Source organism: Vigna unguiculata, chromosome 11, assembly GCF_004118075.2.
Source record: "Vigna unguiculata cultivar IT97K-499-35 chromosome 11, ASM411807v1, whole genome shotgun sequence".
Classification (NCBI taxonomy): domain Eukaryota; kingdom Viridiplantae; phylum Streptophyta; class Magnoliopsida; order Fabales; family Fabaceae; genus Vigna; species Vigna unguiculata.
In genome coordinates, this window is record NC_040289.1 from 27,626,785 (window position 1) to 27,642,933 (window position 16,149).

Below are 16,149 nucleotides of genomic sequence, written 5' to 3' on the forward strand. Positions count from 1 at the left end.
TACAACTTTTTTTTAATTTGTATTTTTATATTATATATGTAGATTTATTTTTTGTCTTTTATTTTTATTTCATTTTATTTTATTGGATCTTTTTTTTTTAATTTTTCTTTCGTTTCTATTTTATTTATTTTTAATTTGATTTATATTTATTTTTACTTTTTATTATTTATCAGATTTTTTAGAAAAAAAAGAGTAAAGTAAAACAGAAAACGGATTTGAAAATAAAAATAAAAAGAAAGACATTTAATCTTTTTTCTCTCTTTATTTCACTCTTTTCTCTCTCACGAAATAAACACGTCACACTTTATTTCCCACTTACACACTATCACATACACACACATTTAATCTAACCTAAGCACAACACACGCAAGGGCTGCACGAAAAGAAAAAAAAAGGAAAAGAAAAAGGGGCCCGGGCCCACGAAAAAGAAGAAAAAAAAGAGAGAGGAAGAAGAGAGAAAGGGAACGAGGGATAGATATGGGGCGCGTAATAAAGAAATCCCAACCTCTCCATTTTCTTCATCTTCTCTCACGCACAACAAAGTAAGACGTCGAAGATACTCCGACGAGGTTGCCTCTACCCTTCCATCTCAGATCCGTAACAACCATCGTCCGAGCTCGCCGCACCGCTTCCCCATTCACTGCCGTGGCCATTGGATCCCACCGTCGACACTCTTGTCGACTCATCGAGACAACGTCTACTGTCAAAACCTCCTTGCTGCAGCACGGACATCCATTCCTTTGTTTCTTCTGCCACATTTACGGTATACTGGAAAAGAAGCTCAGTGTTGCGCGCGAATCCTAAATACACATTAGCCGCAAGTTGAGGTTCACCCTTTTTCTTACCTCTGTTTTGTTCTATTATTGTTGTTGATACTAGTTTAAATTAATGAAGTCGTTGATTTATGATTGAGATGCTTGTACTCACAATCATTCAATGCTGAATATACTGGATTAGCAATTTTTTTAGTGATACAGTTTGGGGATTTTGATGGAAGTATATGCTAATTCAATGTACGTGTGTATATGGAGATTTTGAACTTTGATTATGTTTATTATTTCGTTCTTATAATATTTGGATTTATTAAATTTGTTGAAATTGAATGCGGTCAGTGAATTATAGTTTTTGGTCTCTGTGAAGGTTATATATTAGTTTCAGATTGAGGAAGAAAAGCTTTTTTTCCACACACTCACTTTTCACTCACGCACACACTAAAGTTATTCACCTGACGCACACACTTCACCTAATTCATGCACGTACACCACTCATAATTCACGCACACAACACACTCACAATAAAACCCCGAGGGGATGAAATTCACGCGAAAAAAAAAGGTTCCTTGATTCTTCATCAAGTCATCACGCATTGATTCTCAACCTTTGGGAACCCCTTTCTGATTTTTTGAATTTCTTCCTCAATCACCATGTAACTTCCGTCTTAGCTCCGGGAAACCACTTCGCGAGCTCGCTGCCACTAGACCACATCACCTCGTTGCACTGCAATTTCGGATCCCTAGGCCGCCTCTGCCATCTCCATCGAAGCTTCCCAGAGTTGCGGCACATCCCTGGAGTCTTCTTCGCACAACCCTCCGAGCCCACTATTGTTGTTTCCGGCGAGACTCTTAGAGTAACAACAATCTCTGTTGGCGCTGTGCTGGACATTTTAAAATCTTTCTCATGCTCGTATTCTGTTTTGGTTTTGAGATTTAATGAATGTGATTTAAACTGATTTTGTGCTGTTTTGTGGCTTTGAGTGAAGGGATTATTTATTTTATTTGAGTATGACATTTGTGCTTGTGATTAAGGGTAATGTTATACCCACTGTGATTATAGCTCTTGGGTATTACCGCTAATATGTTGAAGGAACTATGTAATTGGATGCAAGTAACTAAGAGTTGATTGCTGTGTATGTATGTTAATGTTTAATTGTTAATTGAATCAATGCAATAAGGGTGAGACCAGGAATTACAGGTTCAAGTTCAAATTGGGAAATGGTGTTGGTTTCTTTTGGAACAAAGAATTATATGGCTTGAAGTGTGAGAAAAGAAGTCCCACATCGATGGGAACTTACATTGGGGCTTACTTTTAATGTTATAAAAGGAGTCCAGTGTTTCCTTAGGAAATCATCCCAAAAGTCTCTCCCTTTCTATTCCTTTTACTTTACTTGCTTGAGAGAAGAATTAAGAGAGAATATTAGTTTCTCCTCTAAGAGAGAAGGTTAGTTTCTCCTTTAAGGTTCTCCTTGTATTAGTTTTTCTTATTTCCAAGAGAGAGGTTGTCATTGTTTTCTCTTTGGGATTAGAGAGAATTTTCTTTTCTTGAATAAATTATATTCGTTACCTATTATCTATTTTTGTTCCTTTATTTTCATCTTGTATTTTAGTTGTGAGTACTTGTGCTGGTACTCTGATACCCAACAGTGGTATCAGAGCTGTTGGTTTGTGTGATTATATTCCGCTGCTATTGTCATTAGAATAGTGCTGTGATAGTGGATAAAGTGTGGTAGTGTGAAAGTGCATGTCTAGGAAAGTTCTGGCTAGGAAAGACTTGGTACTTAAGCGTGTCGTTTAGTGACCCACCTCTCTTTCCTGGGAATTACCTGGTGCACTGATTCACGATCTACTTGCATTGTTCCAGTAAACAGTACTATTCATAGTGAGAAGTGCATAAGTCGGTTTTAAAGCCATGACAACAAGATACGAGATAGAGAGGTTCAATGGGAAAAATTTCTCATTGTGGAAACTGAAGATGAAGGCAATTTTGAGAAAGGACAATTGTCTAGAAGCAATTGAAGAAAAACCTGCGGGCATTACAGATAAAAAGTGGAAGGAAATAGATAACAATGCTATAGCAAATTGGCACTTAGCATTGGCAGATGCGGTTTTATCCAGCATTGCGGAGAAGACTACAACGAAGGAGATTTGGGATACTCTCACAAATCTGTACGAGGTTAAGTCACTTCACACAAGAATATTCTTGAAGAGAAAACTCTATACTCTTCGAATGAGTGAGTCTACATCGGTGACAGACCACATCAACAATCTAAATACGTTGTTTGCCCAACTTTCAGCGGCAGATGTCAACATAATTGAAAATGAACGTGCAGAGCTTCTACTACAGAGTTTACCTGATTCATATGATCAGCTTGTCATCAACATTACAAATTACAACGTTGCTGACCTCCTACACTTTGAGGATGTTGCCGGAGCTGTTCTTGAAGAAGAATCCAGGCGAAAGAACAAAGAGGATATGGTTGAAAGTGCAAGGCAAATAGAAGCTTTGGTGATGACGAGAGGTAGATCAACAGAACGTGGATCTAGTGGGAGTCAGTCTCATGATAGATGTCAAAGTAAGAAGCATCTCAAATGCTACCATTGTGGCAAGAGAGGGCATGTGAAGAAAGATTGTTGGCATTTGAAGAATGGAGAAAAGAACTCTGAGGCATCAACCTCACAAGGTTGTATGGCAAATACCTCGGAGGACGAAGATATTCTGTGAAGAAGAGGAGAGATCTGGTAGGTCATGAAAGCTCAGAAGATCATGGCAGATGTGTATGTGCTTTTGGGAGATACGTTGCAAGAAGCTAATGCAATGGTTGCATCGACAAGTCAAGAAGAAGCGATGTTGACATGACGTCGTAAACTTGGGTATAAGTCAGAGCAAAGTTTGCAAATCCAGGCAGAACGTAATCTTTTACTCGGGCTCAAGAAGGTTGTTTTATCTCTACACGAGCACTGGGTGGTAAGCCAACAAACATAGTCATAGATCGCAGATTACTAGTTTGACTACCAGGAAAAAGAAAACACAAGAAGACTTGATTTATTCTGATGTAAGGGAATCACCAGAGTTATCACTAGGAGAATCAAAGTTTACTCCAGGAGATTGTGGGTGTACTACATCAAGAGGAAGTCAAATGTGTTGTTACCAGTTCAAGGAATCCAAAGCACGAGTAGAGCTTGAAACTGGGGAAAATTAAGTGCTTGAGCTATGCTAACAATGTGAAGGGGTACCACCTGTGGGTTCCACTACCCACAAGGTTATTGTTAAGCTGAAATGAAATGATGCTCCAACCAAAAGGCGTTAAAGAACAAGAAAACTTGGTTTGCATGGTTGAACAAATCTCAGTACGGTTAAAGAGAGCGCTCAGGTGTTCGTACAAGAGATTTGATTCCTTCATAAGCCTCGGTTACAACAGACTGGGTGTTTAGACCATTGATGTTGTATGTGGATGACATGTTGGAGGTAGGCCCCAACAAATTTCAAATCCAGGAATTGAAGGCACAATTGGCTAGGAAGTATGAGAAGAAGGACTTGGAACCAACAAACAAGGATTTCAGGGATGCAAATTCACCGAGACAAAAAAAAGATAGGAAGGTTTGGCTTTCTCAGAAGAAATACTTACTGATAATCTTGCGACGCTTCAATATGCAAGATTGCAAGCCAATTTCGACCCCATTTTCTATCAATTGTTCCTCACATATGAGTCCTAGCAGTGAAGTGGAGAGGATGGAGAAGTCTCGAGTACCGAGTGCATCGGTGGTGGACAGCCTTATGAATGCTATGATGTGTACAAGACCAGACATTGCACAAGCAGTGAGAGTGGTTAGTAGGTTCATGGCGGGTTTGGTGGAGAGCAGTGAAGTATTGACAAGAGGTCCTTAGAAGGAACCTCGGGTGTTGCATTGCGTTTCGGAGGATCAGAATTATGTGTCGATGAAGTCTATGTGGATTCAATCATACTGAAGTCTATCAGAAGAACAAGCAACATGAAGGCAGAGAATAAAACATGGTGTGAAGATTTGATTAATTTCATCAAAATCTTCAAGTGGGAGATTGTGAGAAAAGAAGTCCCACATCGATGGGAACTTACATTGGGGCTTACTTTTAATGTTATAAAAGGAGTCCAGTGTTTCCTTAGGAAATCATCCCAAAAGTCTCTCCCTTTCTATTCCTTTTACTTTACTTGCTTGAGAGAAGAATTAAGAGAGAATATTAGTTTCTCCTCTAAGAGAGAAGGTTAGTTTCTCCTTTAAGGTTCTCCTTGTATTAGTTTTTCTTATTTCCAAGAGAGAGGTTGTCATTGTTTTCTCTTTGGGATTAGAGAGAATTTCCTTTTCTTGAATAAATTATATTCGTTACCTATTATCTATTTTTGTTCCTTTATTTTCATCTTGTATTTTAGTTGTGAGTACTTGTGTTGGTACTCTGATACCCAACATGAAGAGCCCCGATTGTTGGGAGGGAATGCTACGAAATCAGCTCTATTTTGGGTGATGAAATTCAAAATTATTGGATTAATTGTGGAAGATTATGTGATTAATTACTAATTGTTGATGCTTGATTATTGAAGTTTTAAATTTGAGTATGTGTTTGAGATCGTAGCGTGTTAAGAGTCTGGTTTGTGTGACAGAACTAGTGTCATTATGGTAGTGGAGACATGAGAATTTTTCAGACCATTTGAGCTTCTAGACTTCATTATCTTGGATCCTTACAAACAAGGTTGTCAAACTCGAGAGTTTACGTAAACTCGTGAGAGTCTAATAAACTCCAATCGTAAACTCGTAAGAGTTTACTTCACAAGGAAAAAAAATAATTTATATAAATAATATCCTAATTCAAACAAGTCCATAAAATTATATAGCTTAAAAGTATTTGAAATAAATAAGTTCATACAAATACCGTAAAACATAAATTCAAATATCAAATGTCTATGTGTAATCCTCTAATCCTCTAATGATATCATCATCTCCATCATCATCATCTTCATCCAACTCCTCCCCTGATGAAACATGTGCATCCTCATTGGCATCAAAAGTTATGTTATCAAGATCAAGAGCATCTAGAGCTGGATCTGTTGTTGGTCCATCTAAGGGAACATTTTGAACATCAATTTCACCTTCAGCTGCTCAATCTCAACAACATCATCTGCCTCTTCAGTTATCCATTCATCATCTGATTCAATGTCATCAAATGGTAAAGCAACTGTTTTTTGAATTTGTCTACTTTTCAACTTCAAGTTATACATCACATAAACTAAATCATTCATCTTTTTCTGATACAAACGGTTCATTCTTTGTGAACCTAAAATGAAATATTAAATTTTAGTAGATATAAACCTAATAAAGAAAATTATAAATTATAAATAATTTAAATTACCATCTCGTCCCAATTATGCTCACAACTTGAAGAACTACAAGTCAAGCTTAGAATTCGAATAACAAATCTCTTCAACTCCGGAGTTGCATCACCAAACATCTCCCACCATTCACCAGGATTTAATGCTTTCCTGCATTCCTTTGCATCTTTCATTCCAAACAACTTATGTCAACTGTTTGGACTTCTCCTTTACTAGCATTGGCAACTGTTTGTTTTCCTTTAAAGCCAAACAACTTATGTCATCCTTCAACACTTTCACTTTCTTCATCTTCTTCATTCAACTTTCTTCTCTTTAATGCTGCATGTTTAGCTTCTGCAACTATCTTTATCATCAATTTTTTTATTTCTTCCGAAATAGAGGCACAAGGTTCAGAATCCTCCCTAGTTCCAACAAGATGATGTTTGAATCTAAATATCCCTCCACTCAGAATCTTTGAGCAATAGTTACATTTAACTTTTCTACCATTGCCATTAATATCAAACTCATGTTTCCATCAAATATCAAACCGGTTCCCCAAAGCATTTTTACTTTTACTCTCGATAGATGAGGATCCACTTGGATTAGTATCCACTAAATTTGATGCATTTCCACACAGTGATCTAACTTTTCACTACAAAATTAACAAAAAAAAAATTCCCAGGTGCCTAGAAAGAGAAAAAACAAGTAGCGGAGGGCGAATATGAGATATTACGAGGGGAGAGGAGACGCAACGGCGAATCTGCAATCACTACTGTCGACGACGACGCGAGGCGAGATGCGACAGAGAGGCGAGACAGAGGCGACGACAAGGCAACACGAACACGACGGCGAGGTGAGGCAGAAGCAGACGAACGCGATGCGAACTGCAGTGGCCGGAGACGCGATGCGAACTGCAGTGGCCGGAGACGCAATGGTGAAAGCAGCGGTCAACACTTCCAAGCGCGACAGCGAGCGCGGCGGCGAACAACTCCAGACGCAAGAGCTTCGATAGGCAAAACGCAACTGAACGACAACCCTAAATCACGAAAATTTAGGTCAATTCTCCCCCCAAAACGACCTTGTTTTCCTTTAAATTTTAGCCATTTGAACTCGCTCAAATGCTGCAAACTCGTGATTTTATGCGAGTTTAACGATCCCACTTCCAATTCCACCGATTCTACTTTAAAAACAAAACGAGTTTGCTTCCGAGTTAACTCGGAAACCAAGTGTAGGAACGCAAACTCGTCCGAGTTAACGAGTTAACTCGCGATTTTGATAACCATGCTTACAAAGATGGTAAGTCACATAAACTTCTCATGATTAGAAAATTCTTAGCGGAAGTTGGACACTAAATGATCCGTTGAGTAGTTTTTAGGCGGTTAAACATTATTATTGTGTGAATTTTAAGTTCGAGTCCTACTAATAGAATTGTTCCTATCACATTTGTGTACTTGTGTCAATAGTTCTTCTGCTCTTGTTAATAAATTAGGGTTTCTTTGGTATAATTCATGTCTCTCACCTTTCAATGTTTGATTAAAATTGTGAAACTAAAATTTTGCTTTAGTAGTTCTGTTTGATAGGTGACAGGTCATTTTGTTATTAATTCATTTGAGATACCATGACAACTACACTAGTGCTATGATAAGTAAGCATTGCACAATTGAGATGCAATGTCTAGTTCATAGTAATATTATGTGTTGTTGTCAAATGAAGAGTTTAAACAAAACCGATTAATACTGGGAACTCAATGTTCCTACAACTTATCAATGAACATGCAATTTAATAGTATGATCACTACAAAAAAATTAGTTATTATCTACGAAATATTTTTTGTAGATAAAATAAAATTATATTCGAAAACTGGTCGTAGATAAAGTAAAAGTTTATGGGTAAAAGGAAAATAAGTTATCTAACAAAATTTCGTAGATAAATGTGATGCACTTCGCCAAGAATTTTTCCTTCAAAATATTACTTACGAAATTCAGTGTAGATGACAAATATCATAAAAAAATATATAAAAATTATTTTAAAAATATTTATCTACGAAAATATTTCGTATAGAAAAATTATATTAATTTTTTAAAAATAAATATTTTTTTGAGTTAGAGACATTGTACCTCATTTTGTTTAACACAATTATTTTACAAAGTCAGCAACTTAGGCCTCCACACTCACTCACTCAGAACCCTCCACACTCAATCGAAACCTCTATCGACATTGGATCGTTCCTTCGTGGCAGCGACGCAGCAACTTGGCCTTCATTCCACGCAGCAATTTACTTAACCTTCATCAATCCACGCAAAGTGATTTTGTCGGCAGCAACAAGAGTATTGTTCGGGAGGAAAGGGAGCAAAGGGTCCCAATGGGGTTGAGGTTCGTCGACAGCTACCACAACCCAGCTCCATCCAAAACGAGGTTCACGCTTATGAAACAGAACCCCTTCACAAACCCTAAATTTGTGCACGGGAAAGGAATCAGAATCCTCTGCGTATTGGAAAAAAAATCGTAAGTGATGGGTTTAGGGTTTTTCATTTTGGGATGTGGTAGCTTTTATGTATATTGGTTGCTAAATCGTTGTTATAAGCGAATGAAGGGATGAATTTTTTTAATTCGGTTGTAAGCTTTTCTTTTGTATGTGTGTGTTCATGAAAAAATCGATCTTCGCTATGATAAAATATTTTTGTTTCTGATATTGGTGAAGTCGTATTGAATCATGTTTGATCATTCAGGTTCTAAATTGCCATGAGTTTGCCATATACATCTTAGCACCTTTGATATATGCTATTGTTTACGGGTGTTCAGATGCAACAATAGTTCTGGGAGCAGGAGGCAAGGTAATACTTATCCATCTCTCCATTATTGTTTATTTTTGTATTTCTGTCTTTTTTTTTCCATTTCTATATTCACATACAAACAAACAGATAGAGAGAAATTGTAACCGAAAGAATTGCACACAAAACCATACAAACACAATTCTATGACGTTTTCCTTTGTTGCAGATTGGATGTGAAGAGTTGATATTTTTTTAAAAATTTCCCCTGCATTTTGATTGCTGTCTAACTTTTGTGTTCCTTGAAATTGGATTTTTATGGTAGGATTTGTTTAAATGGTTATTAGAGGGGTTGAAATAAATGATCGCTATGTTTACACATATTGGGATGAAGAATGCCTTGTTGAGCTAAGACAAGAATGGTAATATTGGTGTAGATACTTGACTCCTGTAAATCTGATATTGCTTAAACTATGATTGCCCCAATGTTTGAAATTTTTTTGTTTTGATTCACATGTGTAAACATCTCTGCATAATGTTAGTGTCTATAAGCCATGTGAGGTGCTGGGTGATTTTGGCTGAAATATTAAATGAGGAAAGGACTGTTTCTTGTTCAAACATGACTTTTGCAGGGGATTACACCTTTGCTATCATATAGTAAGAGTGTTAGCCCTATGTGGCCACCAATGTGGCCGCCATCAATTGTTATTTATTGGGGTCTGAATGCTCTTAATATTCTAATGTTAAGACATGTTTTAATACAGTAGTTGATGGAATTCAATCTCAATAATGGTTCATATTTGCAACTTGAGGAGGGTACTATATTCAGGTTTTCTATGGCTTTTCAAAATTCTGTCTTTTATTTAAAACTTCCGACCAAGCCTCTTATTTGTGGGGACTATTCGTTTCAAATTTAGATGTCCTGGTTGTCATATTACTTAATGGTAACTTACTAAGGTATTGGCTTTATTTTTCAATAATTTTATTTGCTACACTATTCTGCTGCAGAAATGGAGATAGATGTGCTATGGTTATTTATTTGATTATTTTAATTATGTATTGGGCATCTTTTATATGTTCTCATGTGTTCCTTAATGGTTCTTATATGCATCAAATTGATTACGTTCGTATATACATTCCAAAAGATGAAATCATAAGCATAAAATATAAGTTTATTTATTGTCTCATAAAGCATGGCCATTTTTTATGCCGCCAAGACAATCCAAGTCTGAAATGGTCCTCATTATTAAATTAATATTTGATTTAAATAGTTAAAATATGTAATAGGATTTTAAAATATTAAAATAATTTTATTTTTAATTAATTTCATTTCCATAAAATTGTTAAGTTAAATTAGTAAGACATATTTGCAGTTCTAACATGAGGAGCAGTAAGTTTACTGTTTGCGGGTTACTGCTGCATTAAATTTTATTTTGTTAACTTATTACTGATACATTTTTTGTATCCAATAGCTTATCATTAAAGAACTTGGCTTGAAGCTTGAAAAAGTGGATTTGGATATGCTTGGTACTTGAAAAAAAGGTAAGAATGTAGCTTTATTTGTAACATTAGAATGCATTATAGAATTTTTATTGTTGTTTACTGATTGTGATGCAAGAAAAAATTCAAGAAATTTGGTATATATGTATACATATTTACAATTGTGGAATTTCTTATATAAATTACTCTAGCCTTATGCACCCTATATAACAATAATACTAAGTCACGGTGGTGGCATAGGTATGCAGGGACATCTTTTCAAATGGATTCGCCATCCTTTCTTGCGTAGAGGTAATATATAGTAAAATTTAGCTAGAATTAGTTTACTCTTTTAGATTTAATTCTTCTTTTTCATATCGTGGATATTTAATTAAAGTGTTAATAACAAATGGTTAATTAGGTTTGATCTCAGGACCTCTTAGAGAGTAGGCAAATGCTCTACTATTTAGCTAAGTATTATACATTTTTGAAAGGATTTTTGATTGTATATATATATTTTGAAAGAATTTTAGAATTTTAGAATGTTTTAATTTTATTTTTATTTTTCAATATTTGAGTTATCTACGAAATTTTTCGTGGGTAATTTACCTATGCTGGTTTTCGTAGGTAATTATTTATGAAAATTTTCGTAGATAATTTATCTACGCAATATTTCGTAGGTAACTTGAATATTGGATGACAAATTTTTTTACGAATATTTTCGTGGATAATTATAGACACTCTAATTTCGTAGATAATATTCGTAGATAAATTATCTATGAAACATATTTTCGTAGATAAAGTTATCTATCATTTCAATACCTACGAAAATTGCTTCGTAGGTAATTCGTAGATAATAACACATTACCTACGAAAAAAGCACATTACCTACGAAAATTTGGCGTAGATAATAAGCTGGTTTCTTGTAGTGGATGCTTAATACCAATTGATTTTAAGACGAGTTCTAACAATCTATATACAAAAGTTCATTTGTTTTTAATTATTTTATTTTTGTCCTCATTCTTCTTACATTGTCACAGTGATTGTTACCTCTCCAAGTTCAAGGATCCGTAATGGTGCAATGGCTGGAATAGTCTTAGGTACAATTGTCTTTGTGGTTACTTTTTCTACAATTGTTACAATTGAGAGATTCTCGTACACCTTCTAAACGGGACAAAAGGTGAGTACCTTAAAATGAATAACCTTGCCTATGATTATTTCCTCTCTTTGACTTGTCTTCAATGCTTCTAGGATTTCAAAAAGAATGTAAAGGTATAACATCATTTTATTATGAAGAAATTGCAGGCGCTACAAACAATTTTAGTGAAGTAAAGTTTTAGCTGAATGAGTTGCATTGGACAGGGTTTTCAGCATGGCCAACTCCTCCTCCATTTACTCGAAGCGTGTTCAACCATTCAGTCATTCAAGATTGTTAAATGTCTCCATGCAGTCTCCATCACAATTGGTCCCATTCCAAAGCAATCCATTTTCATTCACAACAACATCCTCTCCTCATACATTTCCCTTGGTGAAGTGCTCCACGCACGCAAGATGTTCAATGCTATGCCTCATAGAACAGTTGTCTCTTACAACACTCTCATCAATGCTTATTGTCGACTTGGGCATGTGGATGATGCATGGGACCTTTTCTCCCATATGAGGTGGACTGGTTTTGCACCTACCCAGTACACACTCACAGGGTTGTTGTCGTGTGAGTTCTTGAATCTTTCATTAGGTGCTCAGTTGCAGGCTTTGAGCATCAGGAATGGACTCTTTGATGCCGATTCTTTCGTGGGTACTGCTTTATTGGGCTTGTTTGGGAGGCATGGACATTGGGATGAAGTTTTTTCTACCTTTGAATATATGCCCCAGAAGAGCTTGGTGACATGGAACTCCATGATGTCATTGTTGGGGCGTAATGGGTTTGTTGAAGAGTGTAAGCTTTTGTTTCATGATCTTGTAAGGACAGGTATGTCTTTGTCGGAAGGTTCTTTTGTTGCTGTGTTGTCTGGACTTGTTTATTTTGAGGAAGATTTGGAATATGGTGAACAAATACATGGGTTAATGGTCAAATGTAGGTTTGATTATGAAATTAGTGCACTTAATTCTCTTATCAGTGTGTATGTCAGGTGTAAAGCTATGTTTGCAGTAGAAAGATTGTTTGAGCAAGTTCCTATTCAGAATGTTGTGTCCTGGAATACAATTATGGATGCATTAGTTAAAGGTGGGAAACCTATGGCGACACTGGAATTGTTTTTGAGTATGGTAAGCAGAGGATTGATGCCAACTCAGGCCACTTTTGTTGTTGTTATTGAGTCTTGTAATTGCTTGAGAATTGTGGTATTTGGAGAATCCGTCCATGCTAAGGTAATCAGGAGTGTCTTTGAGACTGATGTTATCATGGGCACTGCACTGATAGACTTCTATGCCAAATGTGATAAACTTATTTTAGCTAAAAAATGTTTTGATCAGATAGAAGCGAAAAATTTGGTTTCTTGGAATACTTTGATAGTGGGTTACTCAAACATTTGTTCTTCCACAGCAATTCTATTGTTACAAAAAATGCTTCAATTAGGTTATTTCCTAAATGAGTTTTCTTTTTCTGCTGTCCTCAAGTCATCTTCAGTGTCTAGCCTTCATCAACTCCACAGTTTGATTATAAGAACAGGGCACAAGAGTAATGAATACGTATTAAGCTCTCTCATCTTGTCTTACACCAGAAATGGTCTCATCAATGAAGCACTTTCTTTTGTTAAAGAATTTGAGAATCGGCTTCCCGTAGTTGCATCTAACATCATTGCTGGAATCTATAACAAAAAATGCCAGTACTATGATGCAATAAAACTACTTTCTTTACTTGAAAAACCAGATGTTGTGTCTTGGAATATTGTCATTTCAGCTTGGGCTCGGAGCAATGATTATGACAAGGTTTTTGCACTTTTCAAGCATATGCATTCAACATGCATTCTTCCAGATAGTTACACAGTTATGAGTGTATTATCTGGGTGTACCGCACTTTGTCGTTTGGATTTAGGTAGTTCTCTACATGGACTTGTTATAAAGACTAATCTTGGTAATTTTGACACGTTCCTTGGCAATGTACTAATTGACATGTATGGAAAGTGTGGAAGCATTGATAACTCAATGAAAGTTTTTGAAGAAATTATGCACAAAAATATGATTACATGGACCACTTTAATCACTGCACTTGGGTTAAACGGTTATGCTTATGAGTCAGTAATGAGATTTCGAGACATGGAAATGATGGGATTGAAGCCTGATGCCTTAGCATTCAGAGCAGTACTTTCTTCATGTAGATATGGCGGATTAGTGGAAGAAGCCATGCAAATTTTCAGTCAGATGAGAGCCAATAATGGAATGTCACTAGAACATGATCATTACTATATTATGGTTGACTTACTCGCAAAAAATGGACAAATTAGAGAAGCTGAGAAAATCATTGCAAGCATGCCTTTCCTCCCAAACGTCAATATATGGCGTAGCTTTCTTGAAGCAACAATATGCAATAACTTGTAAATTAACTTTTGTAGAACAAAACTTCATTAATCTTTTGATAAGGATGCACTATATTTTGTTGTTTGGTTGTTGTTCAGTGTTTAATTTTGGGTGTGTATAATTTTTCTTATTTTAAAGAAGAAATCGCTTTCTACAGAATAACATTTTATAGAAGATTATTAACACGTGTTGGTGAGGAAAAAAGAAATAGATTGAGTGCAACGTGATTTTTGGTGGTGCATGATGTTGAGATTGAAGATTCAAGAAAGCATGTCTGAGTTTATTTTATGTTCCCATCCACTTGGATTCTATTATGGATGGATGAAAACTTGATCTTATAGTTAATTTTTTGAGTTGTAATTTTAATGTATAAGGTGTTCTAATCAAGTTTTCATTCTTGAACTTGATTAGTTTTGACTTTGGGAAGTGTTATAACCTTCTTTTAACTACCAAGTTAATTTTGGTTAATTAACAATGTTTTTTAATCGACTGAATTTTTTTTAATCTCAAGGAATTTGCAAGTTAGAACATTTTAGTCAATTAAAATCAGTCTATCATTCAACAAGTATTTAAAATGGTAATAATATTAATTTATGTTTTTGTTTTATTTTATTTAATCAACTTTTTTTCTTTATTTAATCTAACTTGTGTCGCCTTATATTTTTTATTTTTAATATAAAGAAGAATTAAGAAATGATAAATTACATTACTTAAGGATTTATCATTGTTATATAATGCAATTTTTGTATTTATCCACAGCTGTTTAGGTCAAAGCCTTTCTCAAGCAGATCCAACAAAAGTGATATAAAAGTAAGATAAATTACGGTTCTAACATGTTTAAATGAATAAACTTTATAAAGATTCTTACAATTAAAAGAGAGAATATATAAAAGAAAAATGAGATAAAACAAAATGATGTAGTGAAAAGACATAAAAAGACAAAATATTGTTGTATGAATTGTCAATTAAATTCTTGTATAAATATTACAACTCTTTTCAAGCTGAATGTAAATTATTTGAACAGTGTATTCATACTCTTGTCAAATTTTATCATTGCAATTGATGTAATACGAGCAAGGAAAGAAATATAATTTGAATTCAATTTTTTCTAATATGATTTTTATCTGAATCCCATCCTCAATGTCTTCCCAGGAAGATCAGAAACCCTAACTTGTTGTTGGTGGACAATTGTGAAGGTAGTTTTAGCAGAATTGTTGAAGAGATTGGTGATATCAGTAAGAGGCACCCTTTTACAATTTGTGTTGTTCTTGTTCTTCACCTTGTTGGTGTTGCATGCTGGAGGAACATTCTCTTTGTTATTCTGACTCAATATAGTGCTAGTGTTATCAACCTCCATTGATAACAAACTTTGAGAGTGAAAAAATGTCTTCTTTCTTCTGCAAGAGTGGAAACAAAAAGTCTTTTTCTTTTGAGTGAAAAAAATGTGGGTGGAGTTGAAACTCTTAAGAATTGTAATGCTGATGGTGGTTTTAATTAATTTGTGAATGGAGGGTAAAGTCAAAAGTTTGAAACTTTTGGATAATTCAAAATTTTAAATTAAACTTTTGTGAAGAGTCAAAATTTCAAAACTAAAATGATGTTTTGTGAGTTTTTTAATTATTATTAGAAGAAACATTCATTTTATTACTTTTTATTCTATTGATGACATGTTTTTTTTTCTTTTTGAGGAATTTGGCTATTCAATGAATATATATAAAATATCAATTTTGGTTCTATGATATACATCTATTTTAGTTATCTTTTCAATATATTAAATTTAGTTTTAATATCTTACAATTAATTTTTTGTAATATATATATATATATATATATATATATATATATATATATATATATATATATTAAATAATTGTTTCTCTTGATGTTAGGAAATAATAAACTCATTCTTAATTAATTGCTGTAGAATTAGGTGTTATAATTCCTCCTAACCAAAGAAAATTATGAATCAACTATGGCCCCTCTATTTTAACTATTTACTACTTTTTAAATTAAATACTTAGGTTGTAGAGAATGTTATTTTTAAATGAAACTAGAAAAACAAATATCTGTAATAAGTGAAAGTAGTGTCATATACTATAAAAAATGTGATTGCCAAAAAGGATAAGAAATATATTGAAAATAAGAAAGGTAAGTAAAGGGTGAGAAAGATATTGGTCCACAACATCGTTGTTTTAAATAAGGCCTTTTCTTTCTACACTTCTAAAATTTTTAACTACACCTCCCTAATTTTCTAAATAATTATTTTACCAT

The 16,149-nt window shown here is 34.7% G+C and overlaps 1 protein-coding gene across 13 annotated transcripts; it reads left to right on the forward strand.

Moving 5' to 3' along the window:
• Positions 1 to 418: 418 nt before the first annotated feature.
• LOC114168467 (pentatricopeptide repeat-containing protein At3g58590-like) lies at positions 419 to 13,958 on the forward strand. 13 transcript variants are annotated; one of them, XM_028053299.1, is made up of 7 exons: positions 419 to 827; positions 8,268 to 8,619; positions 8,844 to 8,948; positions 10,357 to 10,426; positions 10,625 to 10,675; positions 11,404 to 11,635; positions 11,726 to 13,958. In XM_028053299.1, the coding sequence occupies exon 7, from the start codon at positions 11,915 to 11,917 to the stop codon at positions 13,898 to 13,900; it is 1,986 nt and encodes a 661-aa protein (XP_027909100.1). In that variant the 5' UTR covers positions 419 to 827; positions 8,268 to 8,619; positions 8,844 to 8,948; positions 10,357 to 10,426; positions 10,625 to 10,675; positions 11,404 to 11,635; positions 11,726 to 11,914; the 3' UTR covers positions 13,901 to 13,958. The 13 variants fall into 13 exon arrangements, with proteins under 13 accessions (XP_027909100.1, XP_027909102.1, XP_027909103.1 ...); XM_028053301.1 differs by having other exon boundaries at positions 11,404 to 11,463; XM_028053300.1 differs by having other exon boundaries at positions 420 to 827; positions 11,404 to 11,543.
• The last annotated feature ends 2,191 nt before the right edge of the window (positions 13,959 to 16,149 follow it).

Coding starts and splice junctions, on each gene's coding strand:
- LOC114168467 (XM_028053290.1), top strand. CDS start 11,708: ATGAGTTGCATTGGACAGGGTTTTCAGCATGGCCAACTCCTCCTCCAT.